Source organism: Ips typographus, linkage group LG2 (assembly GCF_016097725.1).
Source record: "Ips typographus isolate SLU linkage group LG2, UJ_Ityp_2.0, whole genome shotgun sequence".
NCBI classification, from domain to species: domain Eukaryota; kingdom Metazoa; phylum Arthropoda; class Insecta; order Coleoptera; family Curculionidae; genus Ips; species Ips typographus.
In genome coordinates this window covers 24575048-24591531 of record NC_138423.1, presented here as the reverse complement: position 1 = coordinate 24591531, position 16484 = coordinate 24575048, and the positions used below count along the sequence as shown (strand labels likewise).

At 32.0% G+C, this 16484-nt stretch overlaps 2 protein-coding genes and 1 long non-coding RNA gene across 4 annotated transcripts; 1 reads left to right on the top strand and 2 right to left on the bottom strand.

Moving 5' to 3' along the window:
• Window positions 1–194: 194 nt before the first annotated feature.
• LOC145725341 (uncharacterized) lies at window positions 195–1385 on the bottom strand. The gene is made up of 3 exons (XM_081974060.1): window positions 1095–1385; window positions 844–1040; window positions 195–790 (listed from the first exon to the last, which is right to left on the bottom strand). Exons 1-3 carry the CDS (start codon window positions 1297–1299, stop codon window positions 257–259), a joined length of 936 nt encoding a protein of 311 aa, XP_081830186.1. The 5' UTR covers window positions 1300–1385; the 3' UTR covers window positions 195–256.
• An 8529-nt stretch (window positions 1386–9914) lies between these two features.
• Window positions 9915–12462, top strand: LOC145724913 (uncharacterized). Of its 2 annotated transcripts, none has more exons than XR_014177122.1 (3): window positions 9915–10114; window positions 10489–12351; window positions 12388–12462. It is a non-coding gene; the product is annotated as an uncharacterized LOC145724913 (long non-coding RNA). The 2 variants fall into 2 exon arrangements; XR_014177121.1 differs by having other exon boundaries at window positions 9953–10114; window positions 10489–10677; window positions 10744–12462.
• On the bottom strand, window positions 12427–13156 carry LOC145724912 (uncharacterized). The gene is made up of 4 exons (XM_081973393.1): window positions 12996–13156; window positions 12778–12941; window positions 12617–12718; window positions 12427–12537 (listed from the first exon to the last, which is right to left on the bottom strand). Exons 1-4 carry the CDS (start codon window positions 13060–13062, stop codon window positions 12478–12480), a joined length of 393 nt encoding a protein of 130 aa, XP_081829519.1. The 5' UTR covers window positions 13063–13156; the 3' UTR covers window positions 12427–12477.
• Window positions 13157–16484: the final 3328 nt, after the last annotated feature.

The following is a 16484-nucleotide window of genomic DNA, read 5'->3' as shown; positions in this document are numbered from 1 at the left end:
ATTGATATAAATGGTTTCTATCGACTTTCTGCTTTTAAAGCATTTTATACCTTTGAGCACGTCCTAGACCTGGTTTATTTATAAGAATTTCTGTTGTACACACCTTATAGAAAAACATTTTAGAAGAATGTTTTAATTCAATGTGGGTAAAAATGAGTTGTAGTACATTAAATATAAAGAAAACCAGAAAACAATTCTACTTTATTGGACAAAAAAAAACCATCAAAACAAATTTTTATAACACAAAATGTTATACCTAATGACCCATAACCCCTGGAGATATTTTATGATCCTGGTCAAAACCATGTGTGGAATGTTTTCGAAAAATTTCACTTAAAGACCTGCTGGACTTTACGCTAAGATGATCTCTACGCGAGTCTTTATTATCTTTAATCGTTCGTTTCTTGGCTTTCACATCGAAATCGCTTTTCGACAAATTTATATCAGGTGAATGGTAAAGAGCGGACATCAATTCGTCAGGACATACAGATTTTCGTAAAAGTTGTCTGGTTTTGTTTCGTTCCATCATGTCTTGCATACTGGGTGACACCACTTCCATTAGTAAAGCGTCGTCGCGCATTTGTGTCTCAAAATTGTCTCTTAAAGCGTTCAGGCTCTTTTCAATGTAGTCTTCGGACATGTCTTTGAGTTCGACATGTTTGTTGTTTAGAGCTTTTTCTAAAAGAGATGTGAGAGATTGAATGCACGATCTCAAACCTTGTTCACGGCTTTTTCGTTCTTTATCTCGTCTCACGTATTCACTGGGTGATATTGATAGCAAATGTTCCACCTGGAACAAATATCACATGTTTTATGATTGAAAGCTAGTAAAAAAGCACTTACTCTGTCAGAAAACTTGTGTCGTACGACCGAATCTCCTTTGGAGAGCATCCATCCAAAACTGTTAGATCTACTGAACCGTTTTGGTGCTTTAGGAGTGAAAGGAGTGTACACTGGAGTTCTGTGGCATAATTCCGGTTTACGAAACACCTGAGTGTTCTTCATTGTTACCAAACTATGGAACGAGCAGCTTTCTGAATCTACAAAAAAATGTAAAGATAAAAGACTAGTTCTTTTTTAGCTAGAGTGCTTACCTTTAGGACGTTTCATTTTTAGTCTGGCCGCTGCTTTGGCATTGGTTCTTCTCACCAAAGTGTTGATTTCAAAGATGAGAAGGAAGTGTACAATGCACACTGCTGTAGCGAGAAGGGTTTCGATGACAAAGTTGGGATAGGACATGATGCGGACGATTACTGTACTGGACAAGAATTTTACAAAGTTTCCAATTATTTCGTCCATAATTTTTGTGCCGGTCTACAACAATTTTGATACGTTTACTTGAAAAAAAAAGATGTTATAATATTGAGTGACGTTTAACCTGATGATGTTTTTAACGGGTACCAATAAATCTGAAGGTGTGTAATGTTAATTAAAGACCAGAATAGAAATCACACATTATTTGTTTCTTATAATTTGAAATAATTAATGAAATTCGAAAACCCGTATTCTACATCAGTTTGAAAGTATAGTATCAACTGAGCTTAATAATCCTATATCCAAAGTAAAACAAAGTAGTTGACCGGTAAATTACCATTAAATTACTGGTAAAATTACAAATATTGTGGCCGCATTCATAAGAACACATCGATTAGCAATCGCTAGACAATTTTCTTATAAATGCACTGAAATAAATCAATTACTGATCGAAAAAGCATTACTTAAACGTCATTTTGCCTATCGAATTCAAAATCCGATTTGTTCTTGTGAATGTGATCTGTGTTTCTGGCAGTTCAAAGTTTGACACCGCTTTTCTCCCCGATTCTCCCAAATTTTGTAGTGTTTTTTCAGGTTATTGGATAGAAAATTTAATGAGGATTCCAAAAATGTGCTTAAAACAGTCATTTTCCGACTCGAAGTGGGTTTTACAGGCAATTTTGTCTCTGACGTCCTTTCAAACTGTGTTTCTGTCTGATAAAACTTTGACATCGCTTTTCTTTCCGACTGTACCAAATTTTATAATAAAATTTAATGAGAATTTCAAAAAATGTGCTTAAAATAGTCATTTTCTGACTCCAAATAGGTTTTACAGAGGATTTTGTCTCTGACATCGTTTCAAACTGTGTTTCTGTCTGATCAAACTTTGATATCGCTTTTCTTCCTGACTGTTCAAATTTTATAGTGTTTTTTTATGTTATTAGATAGGAAATTTAATGAGGATTCCAAAAATGTGCTTAAAATAGTCATTTTCTGACTCCAAATGGGTTTTACAGTCGATTTTGTTTCTGACGTCCTTTCAAACTGTGTTTCTGTCAGATCAAATTTTGACATCGCTTTTCTTCCTGACTGTACTAAATCTTGTCGTAATTTTTTATGTTATTGGATAGGAAATTTAATGAGGATTCCAAAAATGTGCTTAAAATAGTCTTTTTCTGACTCCAAATGGGTTTTACAGGCGATTTTGTTTCTGACGTCCTTTCAAACTGTGTTCTGTCAGATCAAACTTTGATATCGCTTTTCTTCCTGACTGTACCAAATTTTGTAGTGTTTTTTCATGTTATTGGATACGAAATTTAATGAGGATTCCAAAAATGTGCCTCAAATAGTAATTTCCTGACTCCAAATGTGTTTTACAGGCATTTTGTTTCTGACCGCCTTTCAAACTGTGTTTCTGTCAGTTCAAAGTTTGACACCGCTTTTCTTCCTGACTGTACCAAATTTTATAGTATTTTTATAGGTTATTGGATAGGAAACTTCATGAGGATTTCAAAAATGTGTTTAAAATAGTAATTTTCTGACTCCAAGTGGGTTTTACAGGCAATTTTGTCTCTGACGTCCTTTCAAACTGTGTTTCTGTCTGATAAAACTTTGACATCGCTTTTCTTTCTGACTGTACCAAATTTTGTAGTGTTTTTTCATGTTATTGGATAGGAAATTTAATGAGAATTTCAAAAAATGTGCCTAAAATAGTCATTTTCTGACTCCAAGTGGGTTTTATAGGCAATTTTGTCTCTGACGTCCTTTGAAACTGTCTTTCTGACAGATCAAACTTTGACATCGCTTTTCTCCCTGACTGTACAATTTTTATAGTGTTTTTTTATGTTATTGGATAGGAAATTTAATGAGGATTTCAAAAATGTGCTTAAAATAGTCATTTTCTGACTCAAAATGGGTTTTACAGAGACGATTTTGTCTCTGACATCCTTTCAAACTGTGTTTCTGTCAGATCAAACTTTGACATCGCTTTTCTTCCTGACTGTACCAAATTTTGTAGTGTTTTTTCATGTTATTGGATAGGAAATTTAATGAGGATTCCAAAAATGTGCTTAAAATAATCATTTTCTCACTCTAAATGGGTTTGACAAGCAATTTTGTGCCTGACTGTCAAACTGACCTCAAAAGTTACAAAACTCAGGGTTTGTAAAAGTTTTCTTGTAGTATTCGATACAAATAAACGTGTTTCTGAGATTTATAACGGTTATTTTGACAGTGGTCATGTGATTGTCTAGCTAAATTATTCTCCAAAATCCACGTGATATCTGTTACTAATGTCAAAATGTACTAGAATTACAGTTTAACACAGCTTTCGAAACAAGACATGTTTCTGAGATATATGACAGTTATTTTGTCAATTGTCAGTTTGTAAATGTAAATTTCGAATTGTTTAAATAATATCTTAGATTCGGGATATTTTCTCATCTCAAAAACATATTATTTGTCACAATATAAAAACATGAGATAATAAAGAAAAGTGACTAAAATCTAAAAATTCTATTTTTTTAGGAAAAACATAAACCACAAATCAAAACAGCCTTTTAGTCAGTATTTATTTTTCAACTCGTATCCCACATCACTTTGAATGTATGTGTACCTATAATCCAGTAACTTAACCTTCTTTTACCTAATTCCTGGTGGATTTTATGTTAATCGGTCAATTTTAATAGGAAATCCCAAACCAATTGAATTATTTATGTTTTGCTTCGCTAAATCAACGCTAATTCACTTGGGTTTTGGACTTGCACGTTCTGGTACACTATATTCTCCGCAAATCTAGCCATATATTCCGGGCTATAAATATTTCATTAATCCGGCGGTTTAACACCCTGAGAGCCTAAATCCTACATCGCGTTTAACACCGCAAGATTTCATACTCTCTACCGACATTACTGATGATTAACGCGATATGGAAGTTTTCATATCCCGTTTCTACGTACTTTATCATCTTAAAGCCGCATATCTATCGAGCGGTTTGAAATTTTCAAGACACAAACAACAATAACAGCAAAAACTGGTACGTTTGCGTAATCACTAGCTGTTTTCCTTCTTTATTTGCCAGAGTCGGCTAAAAATCCCTCCTACTTTTTGTTTAGTCCCGTTTGAAGTGGTAGTTTGAATAAATTGGAAAAGCAAATACACTGCAATATTGCTCGCAATGCAAATTTGCTTTCCACTGAATAGGAGGCCCTATAATACAGCTTGTGATCTAAACAGAACCGGCACCGGCGGCTATGTAAAATGGTTTATTTTTCATGTATGAAACTTTCTGGCTTCGATTGTTTAAAACAGGGTCGGTCTAGCTGAAAGTTATTATAGTTAATTAAAAAAGGGTAAAACGAGACAAAACGATGAACACTATAAGAAGAAGAAAAAAGGATTAAAAATATGTAAACAGTTTGAACCACTATACACCCTAAATTATTGGAAATGATTTTTTTAAAGCTAGCTTATAAATCAAATAAAACTTGCTGCAGACAAAAAGTATACAAGGTTCAATCCAACCACCAGGCAAATTCAATCGACAAAGAGAATTAATTCAATCCTTTACATCGACTTCAATTTTTTTTCCAACCCTGACATAATAAAAGGCTCTTGTTAAAGGTAAAATTGTACATGTTTGGTAAGTGAAAAAATATGTAGATTAGTAGTGACGTTGATAAATGCTTTAACCGGATTACAAGGCGCGTATTCTGCGTAAACAGTATTCTACCTTAATAGGCACCTAAAAGGATTTATACGTCATTTTTTGGTTGTAATGATGAAAAATCACGATGGTTATGTGATTTATTGCGCAGTTTTATTGGTGGGCGATTTTTTTAAAGATATTTGCACAAAATTAATTGCCTAGAAATTGGCATTGCAATGTCTTCATTCCTCTCAAAGCATAATTTCAATAGTTACCCTTCTTGTGACATTTTATAATTAATTATCATTAAGGCCTAACTAAAATATTCGAAAACTAATCACCGATTCTCATCATCAACCAAATCTAATACAAATCCCTCGTGCTTTGCTATAATCATGTACACAATGTGCATCCAAAGATAATATTAACCAAACAGACAGAAAATAAGCTGTTCCAGTGTAGGGGTTTAGTGGCAGGCACACATTGTGCACCTCCTGAACATCCAGATTTACAAGAATCATTACCAGGAACATTGCGAGCAAGCTAATCTGTCGGTTACAAACAGAATGACCGGCTTTGGCATTCAAACTGGCAAACGATGTCAGCAGAGGTTTTCTCTAAGGCCTGGACTATCGGTGACCGGTCTATCCTGTGGATTACGCAGTTTGAATTTCAATGGAACGCGGAATGGAATTGTTTGTCTACCGACGATGAATTAACATGGAACTATACTTTGTTATAATCATAGTTTTGATCAATGGAATCACCGAGAAACATTTTTAAGTGTGTCATACAATTCTAAGACTTTCCCACTTTTTTTGGTCTGGGCTGTACCAATCAATCAACTCCGGTTAACTTTGACCAGTTTTGGGGTGGAACGCCCTTTTTTCGCTCCTAATAGCTTTTAAATTACACCATTATTAATGTTCTCTTACTGCGTAGTTGCAAGTGAGAAATAGCTGTACACCTGTAACGTGTAGAACTCATTAAGTTTTTGCGATAGTAAATTTTCAGTTCGACATTAATTTTCTTGGTGAAAATGACTGGAAAATTTCCCACAATTTGGGTAGTACAGCAGTGTAGTTTGTGATTGGTCAAAAAAAAAGCAGCAAGCTGAAAGCTGCTAATTTATTGCCTATTTAAATCGACCGATTTACATAAAATCCACCAGGAATTAGGTAAAAGAAGGGTAAGTTACTGGATTATAGGTACACATACATTCAAAGTGATGTGGGATACGAGTTGAAAAATAAATACTGACTAAAAGGCTGTTTTGATTGAATGAATGATGAAAAAAATAGAATTTTAGTCACTTTTCTTTATTATCTCATGTTTTTATATTGTGACAAATAATATGTTTTTGAGATGAAAAAATGACCCAAATCTAAGATATTATTTAAACAATTTGAAATTTACATTTACAAACTGACAATTGACAAAATAACTGTCATACATGTCAAAAACACGTCTTGTTTCGAAAGCTGGGTTAAACTGTAATTCTAGTACATTTTGACAGTTTTGACATTAGTGACAGATATCACGTTGATTTTGGAGAATAATTTAGCTAGACAATCACGTGACCACTGTCAAAATAACCGTTATAAATCTCAGAAACACGTTTATTTGTATTGAATACTACAAGAAAACTTTTACAAAACCTGCCTTTTGTAACTTTTGAGTACAGTTTGACAGTCAGGCACAAAATTGCTTGTCAAGCCCATTTAGAGTGAGAAAATGACTATTTTAAGAACAGTTTGGGAATCATTATTAAATTTCCTATCCAATAACATGAAAAAACACTACAAAATTTGGTACAGTCAGGAAGAAAAGCGATGTCAAAGTTTGATTTGACAGAAACACAGTTTGAAAGGATGACAGAGAGAAAATGACTGGAAAATTTCCCACAATTTGGGTAGTACAGCAGTGTAGTTTGTGATTGGTCAAAAAAAAGCAGCAAGCTGAAAGCTGCTTTTTTGACCAATCACAAACTACTCACTATGTTGAGATTTTCAAAAATACTGCACATGTGAACTTAATACAGTGCGTTTTTTTTAACGCGCAACATAGGATTTTACGTGTTAAATTTTTAAGCCCATGTTAGACCATTTTATTTTGGAACTGCAAGTCTATAACTTGACGGGTGTGTCTTTAGTACCCTGAAGCTTAAGTAAGTCTACCAATTTGGTCTAAAAAGTGATTAAAAACTGGAAAAAAATCATTTTTTTTCGAAAAGATTTTATCGTTCCATACTCCCTGTATGCATTGTTGTTCCTTGTTGTTTTTATACTGGCAGGGCAGGTAGCAGGTAAAGTGACATATTTTGACTGCATCACGACCCGACATCTTTTGAACGTCAAAAGGGCATTTTATGATTGTTTGGAATACTGTTTGGCTTCAAACGGAGGTCACTTTGAACAATTCACTTATAAAAATACTTCTTTTGTTCTTAACTTTCTTGATATAAAGTTAATGATCACCCTGTTTTACTTTCTACGCCAAATTTTACCTGCTAGTTGCCGTGCCAGTATCAAAAACAACAAAGAACAACAATGCATACAGGGAGTATGAAACGATAAAACCTTTTCGAAAAAAGATGATTTTTTGCAAGCTTTTTAACACTTTTTAGGCCGAATTGGTAAACTTACTTAAGCTTCAGGGTACGAAACAGCCACCCGTCAAGTTTTATACTTGTAGTTCCAAAATAACATGGTCTAACATGGGCTTAAAAATTTAACACGTGATATCCTATGTTGCGCGTTAAAAAAAACGCACTGTATAGTAAAATTTGAAGCAGTGGCGTAACGACAAATTTGTTATGTTTAAGAAGGAAAGTTCTGACAGTTCTACTAAATGTCAAGGTTCTATAAACAATTGAAACATCATGTTTTACAATAATTGAAATACAATGGTCTAAAATCCTTGGCCGAAAATGTGTTTCAAAGCAATAAATCCATGAAATTACGTCAAAATTATTGTGTTCTAATACGACTTTTACTTTATGTTTTTCGCACTTAAAATGGTGTAAATTTTAGTTGAAAAACAATGTTTTAAAATATTAAATTATTATTATAATAAAATCTGGATTTTTGTCATTAAACCTGCTTTAGATTAACTGCCTGGAATATTTTAGATCAGTTAGGAAACAAATATTTAGTAGATCTTAATTTTCACATATTGGCAGCTATAGCAAAAATCAAAGTAAATCGATTTTTTAATTTAATATTAATTCAAGTAGGTTTCGTTGTTTTGTAGCTCCATAGGATTGAGTTTGACAGTTTCCAGGTTTTGGACAAAACTGAAAGTACTGTAACTGTGGGCCAAATGTCAGAACTGTCAAAGTTCCACTCATAAAGCTATAAAATACGTTTGGTATTGTTTATACTGATCTAACTGGATTTTAATGGTTTTACAGCTTTATGGAGAGGAATTTGACGGTTGTCATCATATTTAAAAATAAACTGAAAGTAAGTCAGAAATAGACAACCAAAGGTAACAAATGTCAGACTGATGGAGATATAAAATGCATTCAACCAAAGTCACACTGATTTTGTTTTTTTCAAAGATGTTTCGTTGTTTTGTACCTCCATAGAATTGAATTTGACAGTTTTCAGGTTTAGAATAGAACACAACACAGAAATGTAATTGACGACCAAATGTCATAAAACTGTCAAAATTCCACTCATAAAGCTATAAAAGCGTTTGGTATATTTTATACTGATTTTACTGGAGTTTAAGACTGTTTTGTCGTTTCACAGCTTTATGACATTTATGTCATAACTGTCAAAATTGATAATCAATCATGAAGAAGCAAACGTTTGAAAACATTTGTTTCTATTACACTGTTACGTCACTCCATTTTACTTTAATTTTTTACTAAATATTGGTGGTGTCAGCGAGTGTACTAAACCAGTGAGTAATAGCCGTGAGTAATGCCTTATTATTCACGCGTAGGTAATGGGTGTTATTATCTATTCAAAACTAATGAATAATAAGGATAGAGAGGAAAAATATTTTTAAAACCAGATTTTTTAGATCTGTTTGAAAATTCTATTTTAAGACATTACTTATGTAATTTCTTCAGTTTGAGAAAAAATTGTGGAACCTAGCCTAGCCTCGGAAGGACACTAATCAATTGTGCCAGATTCAGTACAATCTGGGTTCCTAAACTGTAATTTTGATAAAAGTTTCATCTTAATTACTATACTGTTACTTGATACTAATTTTGAACGAACCTCAAGAGAACATTAGTCAACTGAGCAAAAATTACATTTTACAAAATTATTACAGTTACAGTTGGTTACTTGACGTACTGTACTTTCGTAAAATCCACTAAATGAACTCTTAAATAATTTGGGCATAATCTTAAAAGATCACTAGCAAATTGTGCCAAAAATCAGGGCTCCAAATGTGAAAACCTAAATTTTGATACCAGTATTAAAATTTCGTTTTAATTAATATTGTATTTTCCTTAAATAATTTTCTATTAAATATAATGTTAACTTGTTTTTACCAATTTTTCATACTCTTACCAATTTTGTATTTACAATAAAACTGAATTCTTAGTAAACGATTTCAATAATGAATGAAGGTAACGAAAAAATGTAGGTGCGGGTGTAAATTATTGCCTGGTGCCGGATAATAAATTAATGTAGAATTTCTCCTTAATTAGAAAAACCGCTTTTTAATATTCCTACCATAATTAACAGCCTTGATTGATGAAACAATTTAGTCTAAAAGCATATCCTGGTAGATGCTGAAGGATTACTTTAAATGGAAAACAAATAAGATTAATTATACATTGTGTTCGATCGAGCTCGAGAGAAATGGAGAAAAAGCAATGGAAGAGAACACAAGTTAAAAATTAATAATTATTTTACGTGTTTATGTTGAATTCAGTCAGGAATAGGAAAACAATATTAGTTTACTTACGTAAAACAATATGTAATTATATTTAGGCAAAATTAACTCTATTGAGAGTATATTGGTCATTGTTTTTAAAGTCGTTTTTCAGTACAATACCCACTACACGAAACAATAGACAATGAAATACACTCAGTATATAAAGAGTTCAATTTTGTGGTTCGTGTTTACTTGTTCTGACCAGTTTACTAATTTACTTATTGTTGATTACCCTTAACAATATGAGGGCAGTTTTAAAAACAGTAATTGTAGTATTAGGTTGTTTTGTGTTGGTAAGCATTTTCTTTGCACAAGGTAGGTAATTAACATTACTTATTAAAAAAATAGTTTTTTCTAATTTTGGCATATAAAGTGACACTTTTCAAAACTGATTAGAGTGACAAAACGTTTTACTTTATGTAACTAGTTATGAAAAGTTCATTTCATCACTCCCTGTTTTTATGCATTTCCGTAGAAACATATGGGCGACATCCATCATAACATGTCGTTGTCACTGTTTATACAAGGTGCTATGAAAGTGAATATTTGTATTAAATCACTTTAAAAGATGGTTTTTACCGCTTTTTGGTCAAAATTAGAAAAAATTATGTATGCAACACGTTTCGAAAATGTCTTATTGTAACTGGTTACATAAATAGCTATTTAATTTTATTTATTTTTATCTGTAGATACTCTGGGATGTAACCCTTACGAAAGTAAGAGAGGAAATGATCAGCATACATTACCCTTCAGAAGCCTTTCTTGAGATTCGATGACCCAATTAGTTATGTATATCACAAAATAAAAACAATTCTATTCATGATTTATGAGTGTTTTGTTTACAGTTCATCTAATCTAAATAAGTTGTTTTCAGAAGTGTAAGCAATAATTAAGTAAAACTAAAATTTCAAAACTAAAACTGGACAACAAACTGTTTTTTTCAGAAAATTGGCTGAATTGCTAACAATAACGGATATATGGTAACGTCGAATAATAATCTAGCTAGACAGTCACGTGACCCAGAAGAATTAAAAAAGTTGACTGTTTTAAACACATTTTTGAAATTCCCATTCAATTTCTTATCCAATAACCTGAAAAAACACTAAAAAATTTTGTACAGTCAGGGAGAAAAGCGGTATAATTAAGGCACAATCCTGAAGGACAAGTGGACATTGCCAATCAGGATATTAACAAATTTTAATTTTAAATTAACTAGACAATTAAATGCATAACCATTTATATTTTCAGGGTCTAAATTTAGAACAAATACCGGAGAGGCCCGGATGATATTGTAATTTATTCAGTGGTCATATAAAATTCGTGGAATTCTATTTACAAAATGAGGAATAAAGTATCGGTATTTGGATATTTTCTACGACAATACAGCAAACAAATCGATTACAATATTGCGAAAAATTTCCTGTCAAGTGAACCACTTCAGTTCAAATTCTATATTTAAAGCAAATATTTGTAATACTTGATGTAAATACCAAATCAATTTCCAAAATAACTTTAAAAAAACCGCACACCATTAATATTTAAGTAACATTTTTAGGTGAACCATATGATGTTTTACCTAACGTCAAAAGTTTTTTGAGTGTTATCAATCACTAACAAATTGAGGTGCTGAGAAGAGCAGAACTGACACAAAATGCAAATTGTTTTTATACAGGGTGCCACAAATTCGTGTCTAAGTAAGAGTTGGTTAAATGGAGGAAAAGTTGCGTAATTTGGAGTTCAATTTCCTTCCGGAAATATCCGAAAAAATACGAAATTTCGGAAAAATGTTTTTATTTTATTGTAAGCTTGTTTGATGAGATAATTTTAATTTATTTACACTTTGTCATTGCAACTTTTTTCCTCTAAAACCTGACATCGTCATATTTGAAATTGGAGGTTTGGTTTTTTAAAAACGTTTTTCCGAAATTTCGTATTTTTTCGGATATTAAGTTACGTAAGTAAACGGTTTTTTAAAATTTTAAAACGGCATAAGATTGTCCTACTGTTTTCGAGAGAATGTGGCACCCTGTATAGTACAAAAAAAGTTTCAAACCATTTAAAATAATATTTCAGACACACTGCATTGGATATTTTCTCCCTAACATTGTCTTTGATATGTGTATCTCGATGTAGCAATTTCTTTCCTACGACGTAAACAGAATTGCAATCCTCACAGGACAAGCAATAAATTCTCGCCTTTTTGAGAAGAAGTAATTTCTCTTTTAGTTTGGATATATTGGATTTGAGGATGTGGTCTATTTTCAGTGACATCGTAATATTTAAGCTTTGTAGTTCTTGGAATATTGAACATTAGTTTATTTTGATTTATTTAATTGAGGAAATGTTTAGAGTAAATGGTGCAAAAAATGTCAATCATTCACCTGCTGATTGTTATAAACAGATAGTTTATGTAGTGTATGTATACAGGGAAAACATCCATTATAAAAAAACTGTAATGACCATAATTGTGAAAATTTGGTGGTACACCGAAATCTATGGAGGCAGTTATTGATCATCAATGACGTCAATTTTCCATCTGATTCAGTTCACATGTGAAAAGGAACACACACTAGCAGTTTTACGTTTAGTAATTTTAAATAGGTAAAAGGTAAAGAAAACAACTGGAATAAGGCAATATAAACAATAAACGTTTTTTACTCAAATGTACAGTTTAATATTTATAACTTCTTGTAAATCCGTTTACCATCTGCAACTCCAGGTTTGTCTGATATGGAGGTCTAAAAATGATTTAATACAAAAAAAAAAAACAAAAATTAATTATCACTATTGTTTACAGCAGCAAATAATTAAACTTACCACGACAAGTTCAGATCCAGATAAGACGTAAAGTCTTTTCCAGTTTCCTCCATCGCTTACTGTGTTAATTGTCAGGGTATTCCCATCCAAGACTGCTGTACTCTAAATTTGAGTGGAACAATTTAGAGAATATTAATTAATCACTAAAGAGCATTGCAAACCTTAAGTTGGCCACCGTTAGGAACAGTTTCGGTAACTTCTTTGTTATTAATGTAAGTTTGGTTACGTCCACTAACCCTTGTGATTGTAATGTTGTCTCCATTAATAGTTATTTCGATTTGTTTGCTATCCGCCAGGAATCCTTTGAGTCGGTCCTCAGGTATTCCTTAAAAATAATTAATTAACATTTAAAATTTTAAAAAAAATAATTGAACATTACCATTAGCTTTCATGTGTTCTTCAATGCCTTCGTTGCGCACAAGTTCGTACTTTCCAGTCAACGCCATTGCAAAATTGTTTTAATTCACAACTTAGAATACCAAACATTTTTAAATGAAACCTTTATATAAGTAGCAACTTATCACATTCCGTAAATCAAGCTTGTAATTGTTTACAAACCACTCGACGACAATTCATTCATATAAATCTCGTTTAAATAATTTTCAAGCCAAATTTGTGGTTACACAATGACTTAATCCTCAAATAATAACTTGTTGCATTAAAACGCATTAGTGTTGTGTTAGAAAAATGAGTTTGCTATAATTATAAGCAAATGTTTATAGTTTATTAAACAAGAAGCAAAGTTTCTGTATTTTTCAATTTATATAGGGAAATTGTAGTTATCACTCAATCAGATACTAATTGAAATTAACTATTTAAAGTGGTCTACATGTCCGCTTGGTACATTTCGTAATTTGCAATAAAGGTCAATTAAACAGCAATTAGTAGTATACAATATACATGAGATGTCAGAGCTACTGCAATACACTAATTTTGTGTACTTGATTTTCATTCAAGCTGAGAAATCAAATTGCTGGATTTCCAGTAGTGTTTACTTTTTAAAGAAGGTTTCCAAAACACTTTTGAGGTTGCTGCCATTTCCAAAATAATTCTAAAACGCTTCGGTAATTTTCAAAAACTGTTAGTAAGTTGGAGACAGTTTTAGAGATGTCTAAATACCTGTAATATGTCCTGTATACTTTTGAGGTTACTGGAATTTTGAAAATCATTGTAGAGACTTCTGAAAATTTTCAAAAATTGTTGGAAGGTTCAGGACACTTTTGGATTGGTTGCAGACATTTTCAAAATGATTATATAGACCTTTGGCAAATTTTCAAAAATTTGCTTGAATGTTTAGAACGTTTTGGGAAACTCCCATTCCCCTTCATGATTTTGCTCATTTTTTAGTTTTTGGACCAATTTTCATGTTTTGATCAATTTTCATGATTTTGCTCATTTTTTAGTTTTTGGGCCAATTTTCATGTTTTGATCCATTTTCATGATTTTGCTCATTTTTTAGTTTTTGAACCAACTTTTGATAATTTTTGGGAGGTTTTCAGTATAGTTTTGAGGTTGCAGGCATTTTCAAAACGATTTTGGAGACCTTTGACATATTTTCCCATATTTAAGATTCAGAACGTTTGGAGATCTTTCTGTCAATGTTTGGGAGGTTTTTAGTATATTTTTGAGGTTGAAGTCATTTTCAAAATGATTCCAGAAGCTTCAGTCAAATTTTCAAAATTTGCTAGCAGGTTTATAACGTTTTAACAATTCTCTGAAAATTTTTGGAATTTTGGATTTTTTTGAGGTTGCAGGCATTTTCAAAAATAAATCTGGAAGCCTCTAGTAAATTTTCAAAATTAGTTAGAAAGTTTAGAACGTTTTTAGAAATATTTGACAACTTTTGGGAGGTTTTCAGTATACTTTTGAGGTTGCTTACATTCCCAAAATGATGATGTAAATCCCCTAGATCCCTCCGATAATTTTCAAAAATTTTTGAAAGGTTGAGGACAGTTTTAGAGATATCTGACAATTTTCGTAAAGTTTCCAGTATACTTTTGAGGTTACAGGCGTTTTTAAAATGGTTTTATAGACTTCTGGCAATTTTCAAAAATTATTGGAATGTTGAGGACAATTTTGGAGATATCTGTCAATTTCTGAGAAGTTTTCAGTATGCTTTTGAGGTTGCAGGCATTTCCAAAATGATTCTAAAGGACTCCGGTAATTTTTAAAAAATTGTTGGAATGTTTAGAACATTTTGAGAGACTTCTGATAATTTTTGGGAGGTTTTCAGTATAGTTTTGAGGTTGCAGGCGTTTTCAAAACGATTCCAGAAGCTTCAGTCAAATTTTCAAAATTTGCTAGCAGGTTTATAACGTTTTAACAATTCTCTGAAAATTTTTGGAATTTTGGATTTTTTTGAGGTTGCAGGCATTTTCAAAAATAAGTCTAGAAGCCTCTAGTAAATTTTCAAAATTAGTTAGAAAGTTTAGAACGTTTTTAGAAGTATTTGACAACTTTTGGGAGGTTTTCAGTATACTTTTGAGGTTGCAGGCATTTCTAAAATAATTCTAGAAGCCTTTTTTAGAAGTCTTTGTCAATTTTTGGAAGATTTCCAGAATACTTTTGAGGTTGCTTACATTCCCAAAATGATGATGTAAATCCCCTAGATCCCTCCGATAATTTTCAAAAATTATTGGAAGGTTGAGGACAGTTTTAGAGATGTCTGACAATTCTTGTGAGGTTTCCAGTATACTGGACCTCAGTATACTTGAGGTTGCAGTCATTTCCAAACTGGTTCTAGAGACTTCTGACAATTTTCAAAAATTGTTGGGAAGTTGAGGACAATTTTGAGAGACCTCTGACAATTTTTGGGAGGTTTTCTGTATACTTTTGAGGTAACTGGCATTTTTAAAATGATTTTTCAAAATTTAGTAGAATGTTCAAGACCCTTTTAAAGAACTCTGTCAATTTTGGAGGCATTTTCAGTACTCTTTAAAATGCTTCTAAAATGTTTTGAGAGACCTCTGACAATTTTCAAAATTTATTGAGTATAGCTCTGTCAATTTCTGGGAGGTTTCAATAATTTCCAAAATGATTTTAGTGGTTTTTGATTATTTTAAAAATTTGTTGGAAGATTTAAAACGTTCTGAGAAACTCGTTTGGATGTGACTTTACCTTAATTTTGTTTGATTTTGGTACAAATACAACCAAAAGAAACGACAAGTTTTATTGAACACGTCGTATCTAGTTTTACAAGTTAATATACTTTAATATTTGCTTTAGATAGAATAATATTATTGGCTGATCATTTCGAATAGATCCTAGTGCTTGACCAAGCACAAATAGTAAAGTAAGGCGAGCAGAGGGTTTGCTTTTAAAATTATCATGAGAAATTCGGAATGGTTGGACTGGAACCTACAAAGTTTGAAAGCAAAAAGTAGAAACAATAAAAAGTTATAATTTTTTCTCACATAAAGAATAGTAATAACTTTCTGTATTGTTACAATTTATATCACATTATAAACATTTGCAGAAAGTATATAACAAATCTAATAAAAAAACCTAATACAGTGTTCCATTTAACGGTTAGCCCAAAATCCATCTAGACAAAGTTCCATTAAAGGCAAAGAGAAAGATATAAAGGGAATTAACCGAGATGCACTCCGACTTTATTAAGGTGTAGGTTAATCTCGTTTCGTACGTGCCTTTAGCTTATCGGAGGGATGAAATATCAAAACAACCCTCACTTGGCTGCATATCAAGATGTCTAGGGAACATAAAAGGAAACCTTTTTAATGAAGCTTGGAGTCTATAGAGCTTTTAGGTCTGATTTTTTTGTAATTAAATCGGGTTGAAGTTTGTTTAAGATAACACAAGGAATAATTTTCGCTGCTAATCAAGATCCTTTTGTGTCTGTTCTTTAAAT

Excerpts from the sequence above, each read along its gene's own strand:
- LOC145725341 (XM_081974060.1), bottom strand. The coding sequence starts at position 1,299 with ATGGACGAAATAATTGGAAACTTTGTAAAATTCTTGTCCAGTACAGTA. Across the intron at positions 1,041-1,094 it reads AAAAATGAAACGTCCTAAAG|ATTCAGAAAGCTGCTCGTTC; the intron begins GTAAGCACTCTA and ends ATTTTTTTGTAG. Across the intron at positions 791-843 it reads GACACAAGTTTTCTGACAGA|GTGGAACATTTGCTATCAAT; the intron begins GTAAGTGCTTTT and ends TATTTGTTCCAG.
- LOC145724912 (XM_081973393.1), bottom strand. The coding sequence starts at position 13,062 with ATGGCGTTGACTGGAAAGTACGAACTTGTGCGCAACGAAGGCATTGAA. Across the intron at positions 12,942-12,995 it reads AGAACACATGAAAGCTAATG|GAATACCTGAGGACCGACTC; the intron begins GTAATGTTCAAT and ends ATTATTTTTAAG. Across the intron at positions 12,538-12,616 it reads CTGGATCTGAACTTGTCGTG|ACCTCCATATCAGACAAACC; the intron begins GTAAGTTTAATT and ends AATCATTTTTAG.